The following is a 16034-nucleotide window of genomic DNA, read 5'->3' on the forward strand; positions in this document are numbered from 1 at the left end:
GAGCCACGAACGTAATACAAATCTTGTATTTACATTTTTTATTATCAAACCGGTGACTACCCGAACAAAATTATTTTCGGTTAATTTTTATCTGAACCGTACCGTAACGACCACCATCTGACGCAGACTAAAACCTGGCTTAAACCCACAGTGCTGGTAACTGTGGTCAGGCTCAAGCTGGATCATCGGTGAATACATCTTTTTGACTTTACAATCTCTTTTGTTATGTCTATTCTTTCTTTAGGAACACGCACAGAAGAAACTCTTTTTTTTTCTTTTATGTTAATGGCAGGTGTTTGATCATCCGGTTAGTGCCTTTATAAAGGTTCCTCAATGCCGAAGAATATATTTGTTTTGTTGGGATGAAGAACTCACTCTACAGCTTTATAGCTTCAGACTTAAGAGTGAGGGTATGTTTGGCTCTCTTTTGCCTTTATCTTTTCCAAGTAAGATGATATTTTGTTATCTCATAGTATCTCTCTTGTTCTTTATAATGGTTTCTTAGACATCATCTGCAACTGCCTTGATTCATGATATGGGATTGTAAAAATTCTTTTCTGTAGGAACTTCTAGTAAAGTAAAAGTATCTGAAGAAGAGGATATATCTCGGAGATGAAGCCAATAGATACAGCCAAAGACGGTGTGACGAAAAAAGTTGTAAGAATCACAACAATAGTTTGTATTTATCATATCTTGACAAAGCCACTAGAAACTTGTGAGCAGCAAGGATGTGCCATAGAGACTTCTTTCAGAAAGTGAATAGCAAACCATTGTAGAATCTCCCAGAGAAGAGACAGAAAATAAATGATCATTTGTCGTCTATTTACTTCAGCTTTGCACTGTGATTCAGAACTTTTTATACTTGGGAATCGTAGAACTGGAACTATTATTGGGAAAGAAGTTGATACGCAGTTCCCGTACTTCGAGTTTCTTGTCACATTGATAGAAATTTTGAAACCTTAGAAAAGGAAAAATGTGTTAGTGACATTTTTTTTTTTTTTTTTTTTTGAAAGAATTTTAAATTTTATTCATCTCAAAAAAACTTGATTACAGAGTAAACTGATATGCTTTTAAAGAAAAAGAAAAACTCAAGACAAACTTCAAACTTCTACAAACTCAAATTCTTCCAAACCATATAGCCATTGCTTTCTCATATTTTGCTCTATTCTTCTCTCTTAAGGATGTTACTCTGTTTCTTACCAACTTGTCCAATCTTGCAATCAAACAAGCAGTTGGTTGCTCTGCTTCCCCTACTCTTCTCGCATTTCTCTCAAGCCACAATGCATAGACAACAACTTGAAAGCTGTATCTCAATAGCATAGTCGATAACTTCTCTGGCAAACCATTGACTACAGCCAGCAACACTCGATCCCAGCTATAACTTCCTTCGTCCCCGTTAGTGACATTTTTTAATTGACTATTGTAGAGAATTTGAGTTCTTCGCTGTTTACTCAATATCCATTTGTTAAGCTTGGCGCTGAGTGATTGTTCAATGTTGGTGTCGAGTGGATTCACCATGGTTCACATCAAGCAACTCAAAGAGGCTATGTCTCCTTAGATATTAATTTCTTTATCTTACTTTTTCAGTCACAATTGCCTTGTTATTACAAAATCATCGACCAAAGATGCTCCTAAACAAAGCAGATGCATTCCTGTAAATTCAAAAAGTTGAATCAAAATTTTTACCTCGATATTACGTCCACAAACTCACTAATCCTCCAATCACACAAAGTTTACTCCTCCTTCACTCATCGCCTACCCGGCCAAATCGCTCCAGTTAGAATACAACATAAATGCTAACCAGAACAGAAACGTATCATTTAGTGTTGAGCAAGTTATTTTTTAATTGTCAGCAGCAAGTAATCTACGCTATTGAATCGTTGTCATGGAGCTTCCAAAGCTACTTAAGAAAGTTAGATGAAGTCATGTTTTAACCGTCGAGCATTATTTTTATCTATTTCGAAACCATCTTTCTTAAACAGATCATTTTGTATTATCAGCAACCCAGTAAGCATTTTGACGATTCAACTCTATGAAGGAGGATTGTAGAAGCAAAATCTCTCAACATAAATTTTGGACTAGAAAATGTTTGGGTCCACTCGAAAGTGGAACCCTCCAAAAATAGGCGTATGCCATTTAGCATGGAGAACACACGGTATTCTTTAGTAAAAGGCGAAAGAATAGTTCGCTTTGTGCTCACCACATGGCTGCGTGGTTTCTGTGCGAGGAGTGTGAACTGAATTTATACTAACATCTCGAGTATCCAAACTTCTCAGTTTACCGATGTGGGATACAAAACCTCTTTACTACAAGGCATTGTGGACTGTATGTACTACTGGGCCTGGGCCTGGGCCTATACATTACAACCCAAATGATTTCGTGATGGGTCATAACATTCAAAGGCTATATCTTATTTCAGACGAGGAGTTTCAACATATAGTAAGCGTTCCAATCTGTATGCTACGCCATGCCAACCGAATGCAGGAGAACTTAGAGAAGAAAACAACGTTTTTGTGTATGTATGGGACATGCCATTGTCATTTCAAATAATAATTATCAAAACAAATGGTTTTGATTAATAAAGTTGGAAGGAGAAACAAAAAACTTGGAAGGAGAAAAAATATCCAAAATGATTTACAATAGACTTAACAAGGTTTTTTCTTGTCCAATTTAAAATGTAAATTGTACCATCGGCTTTTCTTCTTGATTGTCTCAGACTCGTCACACGTATTTGGTTTCTTGTTCCTCTGTTTGCTGCTTTCTTCCTCTTCTTCTTCTTCTGCCTCAACCACTGCCTTTTTGAACAAGCTCTTTCTGAGTCTGTTCTTGCTCGAGCTCCTCTCTATAAATGGAGCCGTTGAATAAGCTGAGTGAATTTCATTTCTCTGCTTCAGAATCTCATCAGTCTGTAAAAAAATACCACATGAACATCAACTATGTTACAGTGCTCAAGGTCAAACTTAGACATAGAATTGGGTCTTATAAACTCAATCTTCTCTTCTTTTTATATCAAGGATGGTAAGAACTTTAGAAAGAATAAAAGACTAACCGATTGCATTTGAGTTGCTTTTTCTGCTTGAACTTGCTCTGGTGATATTATGTCTATAACTCACAGATATTGTTTGATTATTCAATCTAACAAACCAGTGAGTTAACAATTTATGTTTATGTTATTTAATTCAGTGGAAGGCAATATTCAAAGTATTTTTAAATATATAGGTGGAAAGGAGTCGAATTCAATTCTGAGTCAACGAAGAGGTATTTTGTAGTCTTTTCCTGGCTTCTTAACTTGTTCTCAACGTCGTTAAACATAGCAAGCCTGTTTAGTGTTTATGAATATAGGTGAATTGCCCATGTTGTTACTTTCAGCAGTTGCAACTAAGATTTTTTTCTATAGCAGCAATAATGTATTGTTATTAAGATTAATAAAATGGAAAATAAAAAGTTTGCTTAGAAAATACAATTTTTCTTCAAAAAGAATACAGTGTTAGCCGACAATAACTTTTTGATAACCCAACCCCTCTTCTTCTTTTTTGACAAAGTGCAAACCCATTTGATCGAGTAAACCTTAAAGACGCGTCAAGCTAAGACAACCACAACATAAGTCGTCCATAGCGTCAACTCCATTATGTTTCTTTCCCCTCTATTCTATATAAATGCTTAAAAATGTAATCAAAGTGACCATTACATTTAGACAAAAAAGTGACCATTGCTCTCTTCCATCATTTTCTTTCTTCTTTTTATCATTTTTTCACATTTTGTTGATGCTCATATGGAACACCGTAAATTAAGTGAGTCTTCTACCTCTGTTAGATAGTTCTAAACCAGTCGCTGTTTTAGTTTATTTGTTATTTCATATATATAGCTTAACTGGAGACAAATTAGCATCGAACTTACTAAATAACTGACGCTCTATACGTCGTCTAATCTATAGGTGGATCAAAAGAGACAATGGCCATGAGGAGGAACTTAACGGGCACGGTAATTCCAAAATTGCAACTCCTGGGAGCAAGTCACGGCAGTCCGGACAGAAAAACACTCAAGATAAGCCGTCCAAAATCCAACCCGATCAAGCAACGCCACAAATTACAGGCTATAGTACTGCTCATTTTCTCATTCAAATGCAATATGTGAGATATATATATCTAACAAAAACTTGTAAGCACTTTTATCATTATATTCTTACGAAGGAGAAGACAATGAAACATTCTCGAAAAGATTTCTTATGTATTTATTCTTAAAATTAATTTATAAAATTTTGAAAAATATTTTGATTAAAAATAATTTGAAATCATATTAATATGAACAAAAATTATGTAAATCTAAATTTAGCAAAACTGAATTGTTTTTTTCATATCGATGAACAAATATAGATAGTCCATTTATTAGAGTTTGGTAACATATATTCAAATAAAGTTTGTATTTTAAGGTTAAAATTTTGAATATTAAACAAGTTTTGAAACAAAAAAATTTACATATAAATGTTTAGCTTTTTATATGGTAAACTTTTTATAAGTTGATTATATGTTTTGTGAAGTGTTTATTGTTATCTTTTTTTTTGCGCGATAGTGTTTATTGTTATCTAGTTAAACTATTTAGTACTAGGTTCAACCGTAAGAAATAGTGTTTTTTTTTTTTTTAATTCTGAAGATGTGTATACAATTACAGATAATGTTTAAATACTGAATACTGTCTTATTTATTTTTCTTTCGCACTTAAATTATATATTTATAAACAACATATAAATACTGAATATAATTTTCCCTATATTGAATATGTATAAATTTACATTTATAAAATATTGAAATTATATTTTTAAATATCGCTTCGGGTCTCCGAAAAGCTAATCACTGTCTATTTGGACATGGTTGTGGTGATTCCTAGTTTTAAAATAGTTTTCTGAAAGAAATTTTTAAATTACATCTAGAAATCTTGTTTTTATGTAACATTCTCCTTTTCGTTAATCAAAAATTGCCACAGTGATTGTAGGAAGCAATAATAAGACATGCAGCTACAAATTCAATGAATCCAGTGATAAATGTAAGATGAGCCCCTAGCTATGGCACACCCGGGACTTCTCAGTGAACTGTTTATAACTATGCAACTCATGTATTATTTATGGAATAAGCAATTCTTCATTATATATCTTGTAAACTTTTTTTCCTATAAAAATATACTCCATCCATTTTAATTTAATTATCGTTGTAGAAAAAAATTTTGTTTTTAAAATAAGTGTCATTTTATAATTTCAATACAAAATTTATTAATAAAATTTTTCAGTGGTTAGGTGTATAGATAATTATATTTTTATATTGAAAAAATATAAAATCATAAGTTTTTTTTAATCTGTGTGCATGAATCTAGAACGACGATTAAAATGAACGGTCGGAGTATCTCGTAAACTTTCTTGATATATATACGTATAAAAAGACTTAAAAGTTTACAATGGAACAACATTGGTGGACAACGATCACACTAAAATGGAACGGATGAAACTACCATAACACCTTTTCTGAAGAGCCTTTTGGTAAGGAACGTACAGGACGAGAACCCTGCATGGATTTTGCTTTCGGTTTAAGAGAGTCTCTCCGGGTTTTGGTGTCAATAACTCCAGCCTGTTAAAACACATAAAAAAAGTAATGAGACTAGATATATCTTGTACTTAAAAAGTGAAAAAACTCTGTAAACCTTTGAGTTCTTCTGAACGCGTGTCTTCTCTACATGTATTGCACCAGATTTGGAAAGCTGAACACCGTGAAAAAAGCATTAGCAAGAGTTCACACACATTACCTACATGTGAGTCCGTTAGATGTTGAACGAATAACACTTCTCTTCTCCAGGTGACTTGATTTTGTAGACCTGTTGTTTAGGACAAGAACATAAAAGTAAGACTCAAACATGAGAATGATGAGTTTCCGTAAAACCAATTAAGAGACTGCAAGTGACATGAGCATATATATACCTGCCATTTTCCTTCTGACGTGACGGAATACTAGTTGGCTAGTTTCTTTTGCAGGATCCTAAACTTTAAACAGCTGATCACTGGATACTCTGGTGAAAACAAAAAACATAAATTGGATACTAATATACCTGCCTTTGCTCGTTGACAGAACTTGTGAAGTCATAACTCTTTTGAAATGTTTTAAAAGCACGTTTTACAATGTCTTTATCTCCCATCCGTTCCATAATCAATGACTTTCTAGTGCTTGTAAGAGCAGCAAGATCGGATGCAGATGGAGCAAGACTCATATAGACATATGCAATGACTTTGGCGCGGTTTCTTCGTTTCTCAGTAAATAAGAGACGTTTTCTTTCTTTACAGAAGACTGAGATTTAGACAATGAAGTATTCCCAGAATAGGTTCAGTTGTGCTCACAAAGAAAATTATACATACAAATGCTTATTTTTATAGAAATAGCGTTTCATGCCGATTCGAAACGGTTGTCTGATCAGTAAATAAAAACAAAAACAGGAATGCAACATTGATGATATTTTTATAAACGCGTAAAAAGAATATCTTTCTACATATACTATTTTGGTAAAATAAATTTCTTTACTAAGTTCAGGACTTAACATTTTTATTTAAGTAGGCAGTGATCACAGGAAAAGAAAGAAAAGGAAAACTTTCTCAATAAGTAGAGATTGCTAAAATTGAAAAAAGAAAATGTAGAGTGATAAACCTGAATTAAAATTTGAACAAAACTTGGGTTCACCCCTGTGGTGAACTCTCAAATTCACCTCAATTGTTAGCACCAATCAAAGTGCCATGTAAGATTAATAAAAAAAGGAAACAAAATTAAAAAAAAAAAGAAAAAAATAAAAAGACGTAGACTAATTTTTTTAACGCCATCCATGGCTTCTTCTTCATCACCTACACAAAATATTGAAAGCTTCTTTATCATCCACACAGAATATTGAAAGCTTTATTTGTCAAATTGTTAAACCCAAAACACTAAACCCTAAATCCTTGGGTAAATTCTAAAAACTAAACCTTAAACCCTTGGATAAATCCTACACCCTTGGATAAACTCTAAACCTTTGGAATATCTCTTTATCCAAGAATTTAGGATTTACCCAAGGGTTTAGGGTTTACCCAAGGGTTTAGGATTTAGTATTTTGGGTTTAGGGTTTAGTATTTTGGGTTTAGATTTAAGATATAAGGGAAGAGAATTGTAGACACCAATTTGACAAATAAAACTTTCAATATTCTGTGTAGATGATAAAAAAGCTTTTAAAATTATGTATTGGTGATGAAGAAGAAGCCATAGATGGTTACAAAAATTAGTCTACGTTTTTTTTACTTCTTTCCCTTTTTTTCTTTTTAATTTTGTTTCCTTTTTTTACTAATCCTACATGGTACTTTGATTGGTGATAACAATTGAGGTGAATTTGAGAGTACCCCAAGTCTTGTCCTTAAAATTTTAATTATTTTAGAAGAAAATTAATAAATTTCTAAACAGCCCTAATTAGTATCTTATTCAAAAACTCTGAACATGTTATTCAGGGACTCAATAATTTGGTGTGTTCCGTGGTCTCTTGCTGGCTTAATAACTTCTCAACGTCGTTAAACGTAACAAGTCCGTTAACGAATATTCATTCGTGGACAGCCCATATTTTACTTGCTTTTTAGCAGTCGCTATTGTGAGTTTTTTTTTTGTAGTAATATTTTGTTGTTATTGAAATTAACAAAACTGGAAAATAAAGAAAATACAAAGTTACCCCACAAAAAGAACGCAATTCCAACCCATTTGACGGAGTAAATCTAAAGACGCGTCAAGATAATACAAACACAAGTCGTCCATAGCGTCAACTCCATTCCTCTCCTCCAATCTATATAAATGCTTGAAAATGGAATCAAAGTGATCATCACCCAATAGTATTTAGATGGCAGGCTCTATACTCTCGTCTATCATTTTCTTCCTTCTTTTTATCGTACTTTCACATTTTGTTGAAGCTCATATGGAACACCGTAAATTAAGTGAGTCTTCTACCTCTGTTAGATGTAGACTAGTTTTGAAGCTTTTACAGTTTTACTTTATTAGTTAGTTCACATATAGCTTAAACGACAAATTACCGTCAAATTTACTAAAGAATCAACGCTCTATATGTCATGGGTAGGTGGAGCAAAAGAGACAATGTCCGCGAGGAGGAACTTGGAAGGAAATGGGGGCTCCAAAATTCGAGCACCACCGAGCTTTTCGCCCCACAGTGGACAAAAAAACACTCACAATGAGCCGTCCAAAACCCATCCTAATCAAGCGAGGCACCAAGTGCGAACTATATCTTATGCGGGTACTGTTCATTTGCTCATCCATGTACTGCATCCAAATGCAATAGAGATATTGTTTATGTGGTTACAATTAAACATAAAGTAGAAACAATTAATTATTGGATGCAATATGCATATCTTAAATGCATTAAAAGCTTTGATATTAAAAGCATTTGAAACTAGTTTGAATATGCATCTAAATTACTAAAAAGTCTAAAATATCTTCACAATTATAACTTAAACTAATTATATATATATATATATATATATATATACTTGTCTTTTTCTAAAAAGCAACATTGTGCTGAAGTTGCAGAATCGAATATATTTTTAACTTGAGTGATTTCCATACACAAATTACAGAATTTTGTTTTGACGGCAAGTATATAGTGGACTTGTTTTTCATATGCCAAAATCATTAAAAAAAAATTCTCATCATAAAAATATATATTTTTCATAAAACTGAAACCAACAATTTTTCACCAAAATAGTAGAACAACAAATTTTCAACAACAAATTTTCTATAACAAATATTTTTATTCGCAAAATAGTGTATTAACTGAACAAAATAATTAGTTGATATATTAAAATGTATAGCAAAAAGTTTGGGTATTAAAGAATTTAATGAATTTAGTTTAAGTATTTTTAATAAAATTTTCCTGTTTTTTTGTCATCATAAAATTTTCCTGTTTTAGTATAGATAGTTTTTTCTTTAATTTGAATTTGAATTTGCCAGCCCTTAATAGGACGACGACGTTGGAGTGCCGCATTTACGAAAATTGTATTCGTCATGTAAGCCCCTAGCTAAGGCACACCCCGGACTTGTCAATGAACTGGTTATTACTTTGGGTTTGTACGTTGTTGTGGGTTTTTCTATTTTTTTCATTATTAAATATGCAGCTGTCTTTTACTGATGGTATGGAATAAGCAATTCTTGGAAACTAGATAAGTTATTCTATCAAATCCCTCGTAGTTCTTCATTATATATTATATCTTGCAAACCTTCTGTTTTATCAAACAATTTCCATCTGTCGTCACAATCACATAGATCATATATTACAAGCTATATACAGTTTACCTTTCTCATGTATTTGTCTATTTGCTGTGCCCAATACCTTGGAAGTTGGAAATTGTGAGAGTTTCTGGTGCGATTGATCACCACATTTCCAGCCTTCTTGGTTAGTTTTGAGGGTTTCTCTGTCTCCTTTATTGGCGTTGCATTTTGTATGATTCGGTAGAACGTTCGCTCCCACCTTTATCTCTTCTTTCTCATGCACTTGTAGTACCTCTTCCAGCTTAAGACAACCAAGACTGTTGTCAACTTCTTCTTCTTTCACCTGATCAACCGAGCTTTGAACATTCCTTGACGATGATAGCTAGTTTCTTCGTTAACCTCGTCTACACTCACTTGAATAGCAATGTCAGTCACATGCTTATCTTCTTCACAAGTGAATTTTCCCATTAATTACATTCTTCACCAATTTCGCCTTCCATACTTCCCTGATCTGTAACGACCAATCTAAAAGACATGTTCTTGTCCATTTTTTGTTTCTCATGATCCATGATCTCAGCTTTCCTCTCAGCGACCTTCTTGTAATGAGCTTCAAAATAGGCCTTCTTTTGAGAAACTGAACCCGGAGTTGCAAAACTTACCAACTTCCTCCGAGTACTTGTTTGGAGAGAAAGCAGAGAACTTCTCCCATGAAAGTATATCATCCCATCCTCAAACCTACGAAATGAAACCGACACTTGCAGGTTTGGGTTCGATGAAGCCACCGGTTTATCTTCCATTAAACCATAAAACCTCTGAAAACCATGGACACACAATCAAGAACCCTCCATCAAAAAGATCACCTTGTCAAGAACTTGAAAGATCTCTATAAAAAGTAGAACAACCTTAATTCACACAAAAATCCACGAATTTTTTATCAGCCATTAGCCATTTCCATCCTAATTAAAGAATGATCTAATTACTACTTTCACTTTTATAAGTCTTTTAACACAAGACAAAACCCTTGCGTGTGAGCAAACTCAGATTCTTGTCGGAAAGTGTACTTGAAATTGGATAAAGCATTCAATCAAATAATTCAAATATAAAAAGAAAGATCCCCCACATCTTCTTCAATGATTGAACACTTTTGAAGGAGAGAGAAATGAGGTATCTAACAAAACTTACCAGAACGAAAAAGTGAAGATATCCACCAACACAAGCAAATGATGATCCAACCTTTTTCAGAGTTTTAGATTTCTGCTTTGAGGTGGACACACACAAACAAAAAAGCTGAAACACAGTTTGTCTAAAAGTAAAACACCAATGTAGACTTTGACGGAGAAAAAAGGAAGAAGACACCTTTCAGGTCTTAAATGTAGATTTAGCAAGTGGGAGAAGAAGAGATGAGAGATCAGACTCAGATCGGGCAATGAAGACAAAGAGTCAGTGGGACCAGTTCTCTTGAAAGAAAAGTAGTAGTAGTAGTACAAGTGTGGAAGTGATAACTTCTTTAAGGCAATCAAGATAGAGATCAGAGACAATAATAAACACTGTGCTACCTAAGTACTACAGTAACTACTAGTTGGTTACACGAGAGTTTGCTTCTTTCTTTATTCATCGAGTTAATTAAAAAAAGACCGCCGTCTTTGAACGTGCGGGTGGACCACATCTTCTCAAAGTCATCGGTTAACTTCAACGACAACAAGTTAGCCCATTAGTAATCACTTTTTTTTTGAACAAGCCCATTAGTAATCACAAAACAACGCTTTGTATTTATCGCCATGTTGGTACTCATGGTTTGATAACGAAAACATTTATATGATCCTTTCACCAGGTTTATTACGGAACAAGAAGACCACCAAAATGACAAAAAAGGTTTTCTCCCAAAGTGTTCATCAATAGCTTCCGTAGCCTCTATCTACCCTCTCCCTCTCTAATTAGATTTATACACCAGAAAATCAATGAATCACCTGAAAAATAAATTAAGTGGATGTATGTATTCACATATTTAGGCTTCGAATGGTAAAAACGGTTCAAGCAGTGCAGATCAAGCAGATCAAGCGGATCAAGAATGAGAAGTGCAGATCAAGCAGATCAAACAGGAGAAGTGCAGATCAAACAGATCAAACAGGAAAGTTACAGAATATGCAGGAGAAATGCGGATCAATCAGAACAAACATTTATTATATTTTTACGCCACCATGACCGCAAAGCCATTTACCTAATTGATCTCTTGAAACCTCTTGCTGGATTAACTGGTGTTGATCTGTGGAAATCATTGCCTGATGTGGTACGTTTATTTCTAAGCTGCTCAAAACTGTTTTGAACATATGTCCTCTTATGATGAATGTTGAACGGTTAAACAGGCTGCAATTGCTGCGGCACGGAGTTGGTTTGCGTTGTCAAAGGAGGTATATGTTCTCTAAACTGTACTAAAATTGTGTTCTGGGATCTTTTCTTAATTGTAATATTTGATAATCATCCAGGAAAGAGCTGCCTACATTGATGAGGCTACTCGTCTCTCTCTAGCGTCCGGAGCCAGACACGCCCGACAGGAAATGGTAAAAATCAGTTGTCGTTTATATAGATGATTGGATAGTTCTTTGACAATATGTGGTTTTAACAATTATTCAGGCTAAAAATCAAGACTATGTGCGTAGTGTCTACTGGTAATCATCAGTCTCATTTCCCTCAAATTAATTAAGTCATAACTTGATTTTTCTTGTGTGTTTGAGACAGTAACGTGGGTTTAACAAAATCCAGGCAGAAGCTGCCAAGGATAGATCCAGTGCCTTCGTCATTTTTTGGTAACCTTCATCCCAATTTCCCAAGTTATTCATAAATTGTTTTAAACCTTAATCTTCTTAGTTTGATGATCTCCAGCAAGGAATTACTAGAACGTCCCTGATTCTAAATCGATCATATGGGTCAAACTAGTTTTTGATTTGCCTTTAAATTCTTTATTTTCCATGTTTCTTATTTGCTTTTCAACTTCATACATTTCTCATTCTTTTATACTATTTTCTATAGAGAATATCTTTCTCTTGTCAAATAAAAAACTGCTGATTCTTAATTTGTTTTGCATTTATTTTTGATAATTTCTACTTTTTCGAAGCTCTATATAACAATTAAAAATCTTTTTCTTTCTGGATTTTTTTTAAATACTTTTTAGTTACTATGTTTCTTTTGTTTTATTGACTATTTCTCTTGTAACTAAAACAGCTTTCTAATCTCTAATAATTTATATAATAATACTATAAATTATATTAATAAATAATATTATAAAATAATTTAATATATTAATTAGAATTATGACCCCGGTAGAAATATGTTCTGGCTCCGCCACTGTGCGGGAGGACCACATCTTGTCATCTTCTCAAAGTCATCGGTTAACTTCAACGACAGCAAGTTATGGACGCAGAAAAAACGTATTTGAGCTTTCATAGCCTTAGCCCATTAGTAATCACTTTTTTTTTAAACAAGCCCATTAGTAATCACAAAACAACGCTTTGTATTTATCGCCATTTGGTACTCATGGTTTGATAACGAAAACATTTATATGATCCTTTCAACAGGTTTATTACGGAACAAGAAGACCACCAAAATGACAAAAAGGTTTTCTCCCAAAAAGTGTTCATCAATAGCTTCCGTAGCCTCTATCTATCTCTCCCTCTCCCTCTCTAATTAGGTTTATACACCAGAAAATCAATGAATCACCTGAAAAGAAATTAAGTGGATGTATGTATTCAGATTTTTAGTGCAAAGAATCACCTACTTGTGTTCTCTTTTCATTATCATCTCTTTTTAGCTTTTATCCCTTTTCTTTGAATCCAATCGTGTTATTAATTATGGTAGTAATGATTATCAATCAATTAATGATTAATACGGTAGATGTTTTATTGATGGGCCAGATTGCCAGACCGATAGAATATTAAAAGAAGATAAAAAAAATTAATCATAAATCCTACTTTATGTTCAGTGCCAGCATTTCTATATCTGATCGTCAACCAAACCATATCTAAGTGTAAACAGTATGAATTTAGCGGATGTACATGTATCTGTTTATAAAGGAATTTACGAAAACTCATTAGAACCGATCGATAGATATACAAAATATTATATTCAAATATATTTGTTAAACTAATTGATCTTTATTTAGTTGTCTTTTAAATGTGTGTATGTGTACATATATGGATCCAAAATTCAGCTCTGATGCAAGAGCAGCTTCCTTGTGAAAACGCTTATGCTTGGTTTTTGTGCTATAATGTTTATAGATGACAATAACAAAGTCCAAACAAGGCTTGGAACATTCATAATTTGCATAACTCCACTCATTATACTTTCTACCAATTCATTATTCTCAGTAGCCAAAACTAATAACAACATAACACTTTGGTGATCATCAACCAAAATTTTGCAATGTTTGCTTGATATACATTGACAACAGAAAAAGAATAAATAAAACAAGTTTATAATGTACATAAGGGTTGTGGAAAACAAAGAATTAAATTGTTGCACAAAAACATGATTGAACATGTGATCTGACGGTAATAATAATCTTGAGAATATAAATTATGAACACATACAATTGAACATGCCATCAAGTCTCCATATTATTGAACTAACCACTAATACAGTAATTGAATATGTCGCCTGCCATAAACTTATAGATGTCTACGTATTAAGAAACTGCATAGGATTACATAATAACAATATGTATCGAATTATAATTCTCTATGAGTACTTGCAAAATTTAAAATGGTTATCTGTATGTCAGCGTCCAATGATCAAACTTTTTGGTTATACTTTTTTTTTGGTAAAAAAAAAACTCAATTTTCAATCCTCCAAAGGCACTTTGCTTAATATAACTAATGGTCCAATGATCAAACATTTTTGGTTATACTTTTCATTGTTTTTAATGATTTCTGATGAAAAAGTTAATAACATCTGTGTAGTTTAGTTCCTCTTACGCAATTGCACCATATAAATATATAAATAATAATAGAGAAACTTATTGGGGCAAGCTATATTAGATTTGGTCTCTTATATCATAATGGGACAACACAATCAGCACATGGATGATTCCTTGTACATGAACCAAACTCTATTAAATCGTCCACAATACAATTCCATTGGTAGATGCATGCCATATCTCATCTAAAATGATAATTTCTCTATTTTATTTTTAAAAATACAAGAAGAAAATATAAGAACATGTGCAAGTGTTCCCTAGCAAGAAAAACATAGATGTAAAAATATGAAAATAACTATAAAAATGTGGGAGTTTGTTGTCCATGTTTGAGCTATGTCCATGTGAAAGCTCTTCTCTTATCTTTCCCTAACTTATACTCCCTCTGTATTATTATAAGTTAGTTTTAAGGTTTTTTCACAAAGATTAAAAAACCACAAAATTTTATGTGATTTGTCTTGGTTGTATAAAAATAACATTAAATAATACTAGTTCAACCAATTAAAAAAAGATACACTATTTTGTAATTGGCTAAAGATTTCAAATGACAATTAAATTTATCTAGATTAGTGTAAACTTCACCTATTCTGAAACAAAATAAAAATCCTAAAACACCACTTATATTGATACAGAGGGAGTATTTGTATTTGTGGTTTAGCTTTGCCACTTAGTCAAACAACATTACCAAACATCAACCATCGTCTATCAAAAAGAAACCCCTCTTTTGCCCCTGCCCATTTTTCTATTCTCGCATCTTATAAGTTTGCATGGTAAATTTCTTTTGAAGATAGATGATTATGATTTTTTTGGGTCTAATTATGATTATTAATTGGTGTTATGAAATGTATGAAACGTTACAACAATACAATAGCTGCTTCATGTCTTTCGAATGCATACTCAAAATTTTCTGAACCCTTACAATCTGATCATTCTCCTATATTATGCATATCCGGACAACTTCACTAGTTATGTGTACTCTTTTTTTTTGTCAGCAATTATGTATACTCTAAATCATTAATTTCATATATATGGGCGTGCAAATTATTTTACTATATGACAAATAAATAAACGTTTGATAATTTATTCATAAAAATAATAATTGAAATGACGTATGTAACGTGACTTTAATTTTTTTTCTATATGACAAATAATAAACGTTTGATTATTTATTTATAAAATCTATCTTATTAAAACAGAAACATTCTGTTGGATCTAACATTTATTTTGTAAGTTTTTAAATTAAATACATCTTTATACTTTATAGTTAAACATACATTAAATCACTAATTTTCCTTTCTTTATACTACTATCCATATTTCCAAACAATATACATATTTCTTTATACTACTATCAATGTTTCCAAACAATATACTTATTTCTTTATACTACTATCAATGTTTCCAAACAATATATTTTTTATACTACTATCAATGTTTCCAAATAATACAATAATTAATCTTAGTTATTTTATATCTATCATTTTCTCTTTAAAATTTTGTAGAAACGTCATAATTTCATAAATTTCAAAATAGTGAACTTTAAAATTTTGATTATAAGATTACAAATTATGAAACTATTACAATTTAAATACAATTAGATTACATATCGGTCATCCATAAGTTCAATCGGTTAGTCTCCGATTTTAGTGATTTTTTAATATGAATATTTTAAAAACATAAATTGAATTGTCAGATCTCCGGATTAACCGGTATAATCACAATCGGGATGAATTTAAAAATACTGATTTAAATGCAAAAATATTTTAAATACACTCTTTAAAAATTATCAAAATATTTGTTAAATTA

At 32.4% G+C, this 16034-nt stretch overlaps 2 protein-coding genes, 2 long non-coding RNA genes and 1 other non-coding gene across 11 annotated transcripts; 3 read left to right on the forward strand and 2 right to left on the reverse strand.

The window, feature by feature from the left end:
• Positions 1-2093: 2093 nt before the first annotated feature.
• LOC130499323 (U5 spliceosomal RNA) lies at positions 2094-2209 on the reverse strand. The gene has a single exon (XR_008938201.1). It is a non-coding gene; the product is annotated as a U5 spliceosomal RNA (small nuclear RNA).
• A 1451-nt stretch (positions 2210-3660) lies between these two features.
• On the forward strand, positions 3661-5292 carry LOC108821493 (uncharacterized). Of its 3 annotated transcripts, none has more exons than XR_001944566.2 (3): positions 3661-3791; positions 3935-4158; positions 4981-5292. It is a non-coding gene; the product is annotated as an uncharacterized LOC108821493 (long non-coding RNA). The 3 variants fall into 3 exon arrangements; XR_001944567.2 differs by having other exon boundaries at positions 3935-4130; XR_001944568.2 differs by having other exon boundaries at positions 3935-4098.
• A 2507-nt stretch (positions 5293-7799) lies between these two features.
• On the forward strand, positions 7800-9272 carry LOC108819388 (uncharacterized). 3 transcript variants are annotated; one of them, XM_018592410.2, is made up of 3 exons: positions 7802-7978; positions 8119-8292; positions 9016-9272. In XM_018592410.2, exons 1-3 carry the CDS (start codon positions 7885-7887, stop codon positions 9063-9065), a joined length of 318 nt encoding a protein of 105 aa, XP_018447912.1. In that variant the 5' UTR covers positions 7802-7884; the 3' UTR covers positions 9066-9272. The 3 variants fall into 3 exon arrangements, with proteins under 3 accessions (XP_056849160.1, XP_018447912.1, XP_018447911.2); XM_018592409.2 differs by having other exon boundaries at positions 7808-7978; positions 9006-9272; XM_056993180.1 differs by lacking the exon at positions 9016-9272 and having other exon boundaries at positions 7800-7978; positions 8119-8999.
• Positions 9220-10846, reverse strand: LOC130499191 (uncharacterized). Its single transcript, XR_008938067.1, has 2 exons — positions 10446-10846; positions 9220-10075 (listed from the first exon to the last, which is right to left on the reverse strand). It is a non-coding gene; the product is annotated as an uncharacterized LOC130499191 (long non-coding RNA).
• A 321-nt stretch (positions 10847-11167) lies between these two features.
• Positions 11168-13163, forward strand: LOC108819387 (uncharacterized). Of its 3 annotated transcripts, none has more exons than XR_008938065.1 (6): positions 11168-11550; positions 11627-11671; positions 11747-11821; positions 11895-11929; positions 12000-12688; positions 12836-13163. XR_008938065.1 is itself a non-coding variant. In XM_018592408.2 (6 exons), the coding sequence occupies exons 1-6, from the start codon at positions 11332-11334 to the stop codon at positions 12946-12948; spliced, it is 555 nt and encodes a 184-aa protein (XP_018447910.1). In that variant the 5' UTR covers positions 11168-11331; the 3' UTR covers positions 12949-13163. The 3 variants fall into 3 exon arrangements, 2 of the variants coding, with proteins under 2 accessions (XP_018447910.1, XP_056849159.1); XM_018592408.2 differs by having other exon boundaries at positions 12000-12067; XM_056993179.1 differs by having other exon boundaries at positions 12024-12067.
• Positions 13164-16034: the final 2871 nt, after the last annotated feature.

This window comes from Raphanus sativus, chromosome 8, assembly GCF_000801105.2.
Source record: "Raphanus sativus cultivar WK10039 chromosome 8, ASM80110v3, whole genome shotgun sequence".
Taxonomy (NCBI): Eukaryota; Viridiplantae; Streptophyta; class Magnoliopsida; order Brassicales; family Brassicaceae; genus Raphanus; species Raphanus sativus.

Excerpts from the sequence above, each read along its gene's own strand:
- LOC108819388 (XM_056993180.1), top strand. The coding sequence starts at position 7,885 with ATGGCAGGCTCTATACTCTCGTCTATCATTTTCTTCCTTCTTTTTATC. Across the intron at positions 7,979-8,118 it reads TATGGAACACCGTAAATTAA|GTGGAGCAAAAGAGACAATG; the intron begins GTGAGTCTTCTA and ends TGTCATGGGTAG.
- LOC108819387 (XM_018592408.2), top strand. The coding sequence starts at position 11,332 with ATGAGAAGTGCAGATCAAGCAGATCAAACAGGAGAAGTGCAGATCAAA. Across the intron at positions 11,551-11,626 it reads GGAAATCATTGCCTGATGTG|GCTGCAATTGCTGCGGCACG; the intron begins GTACGTTTATTT and ends ACGGTTAAACAG. Across the intron at positions 11,672-11,746 it reads GGTTTGCGTTGTCAAAGGAG|GAAAGAGCTGCCTACATTGA; the intron begins GTATATGTTCTC and ends ATAATCATCCAG.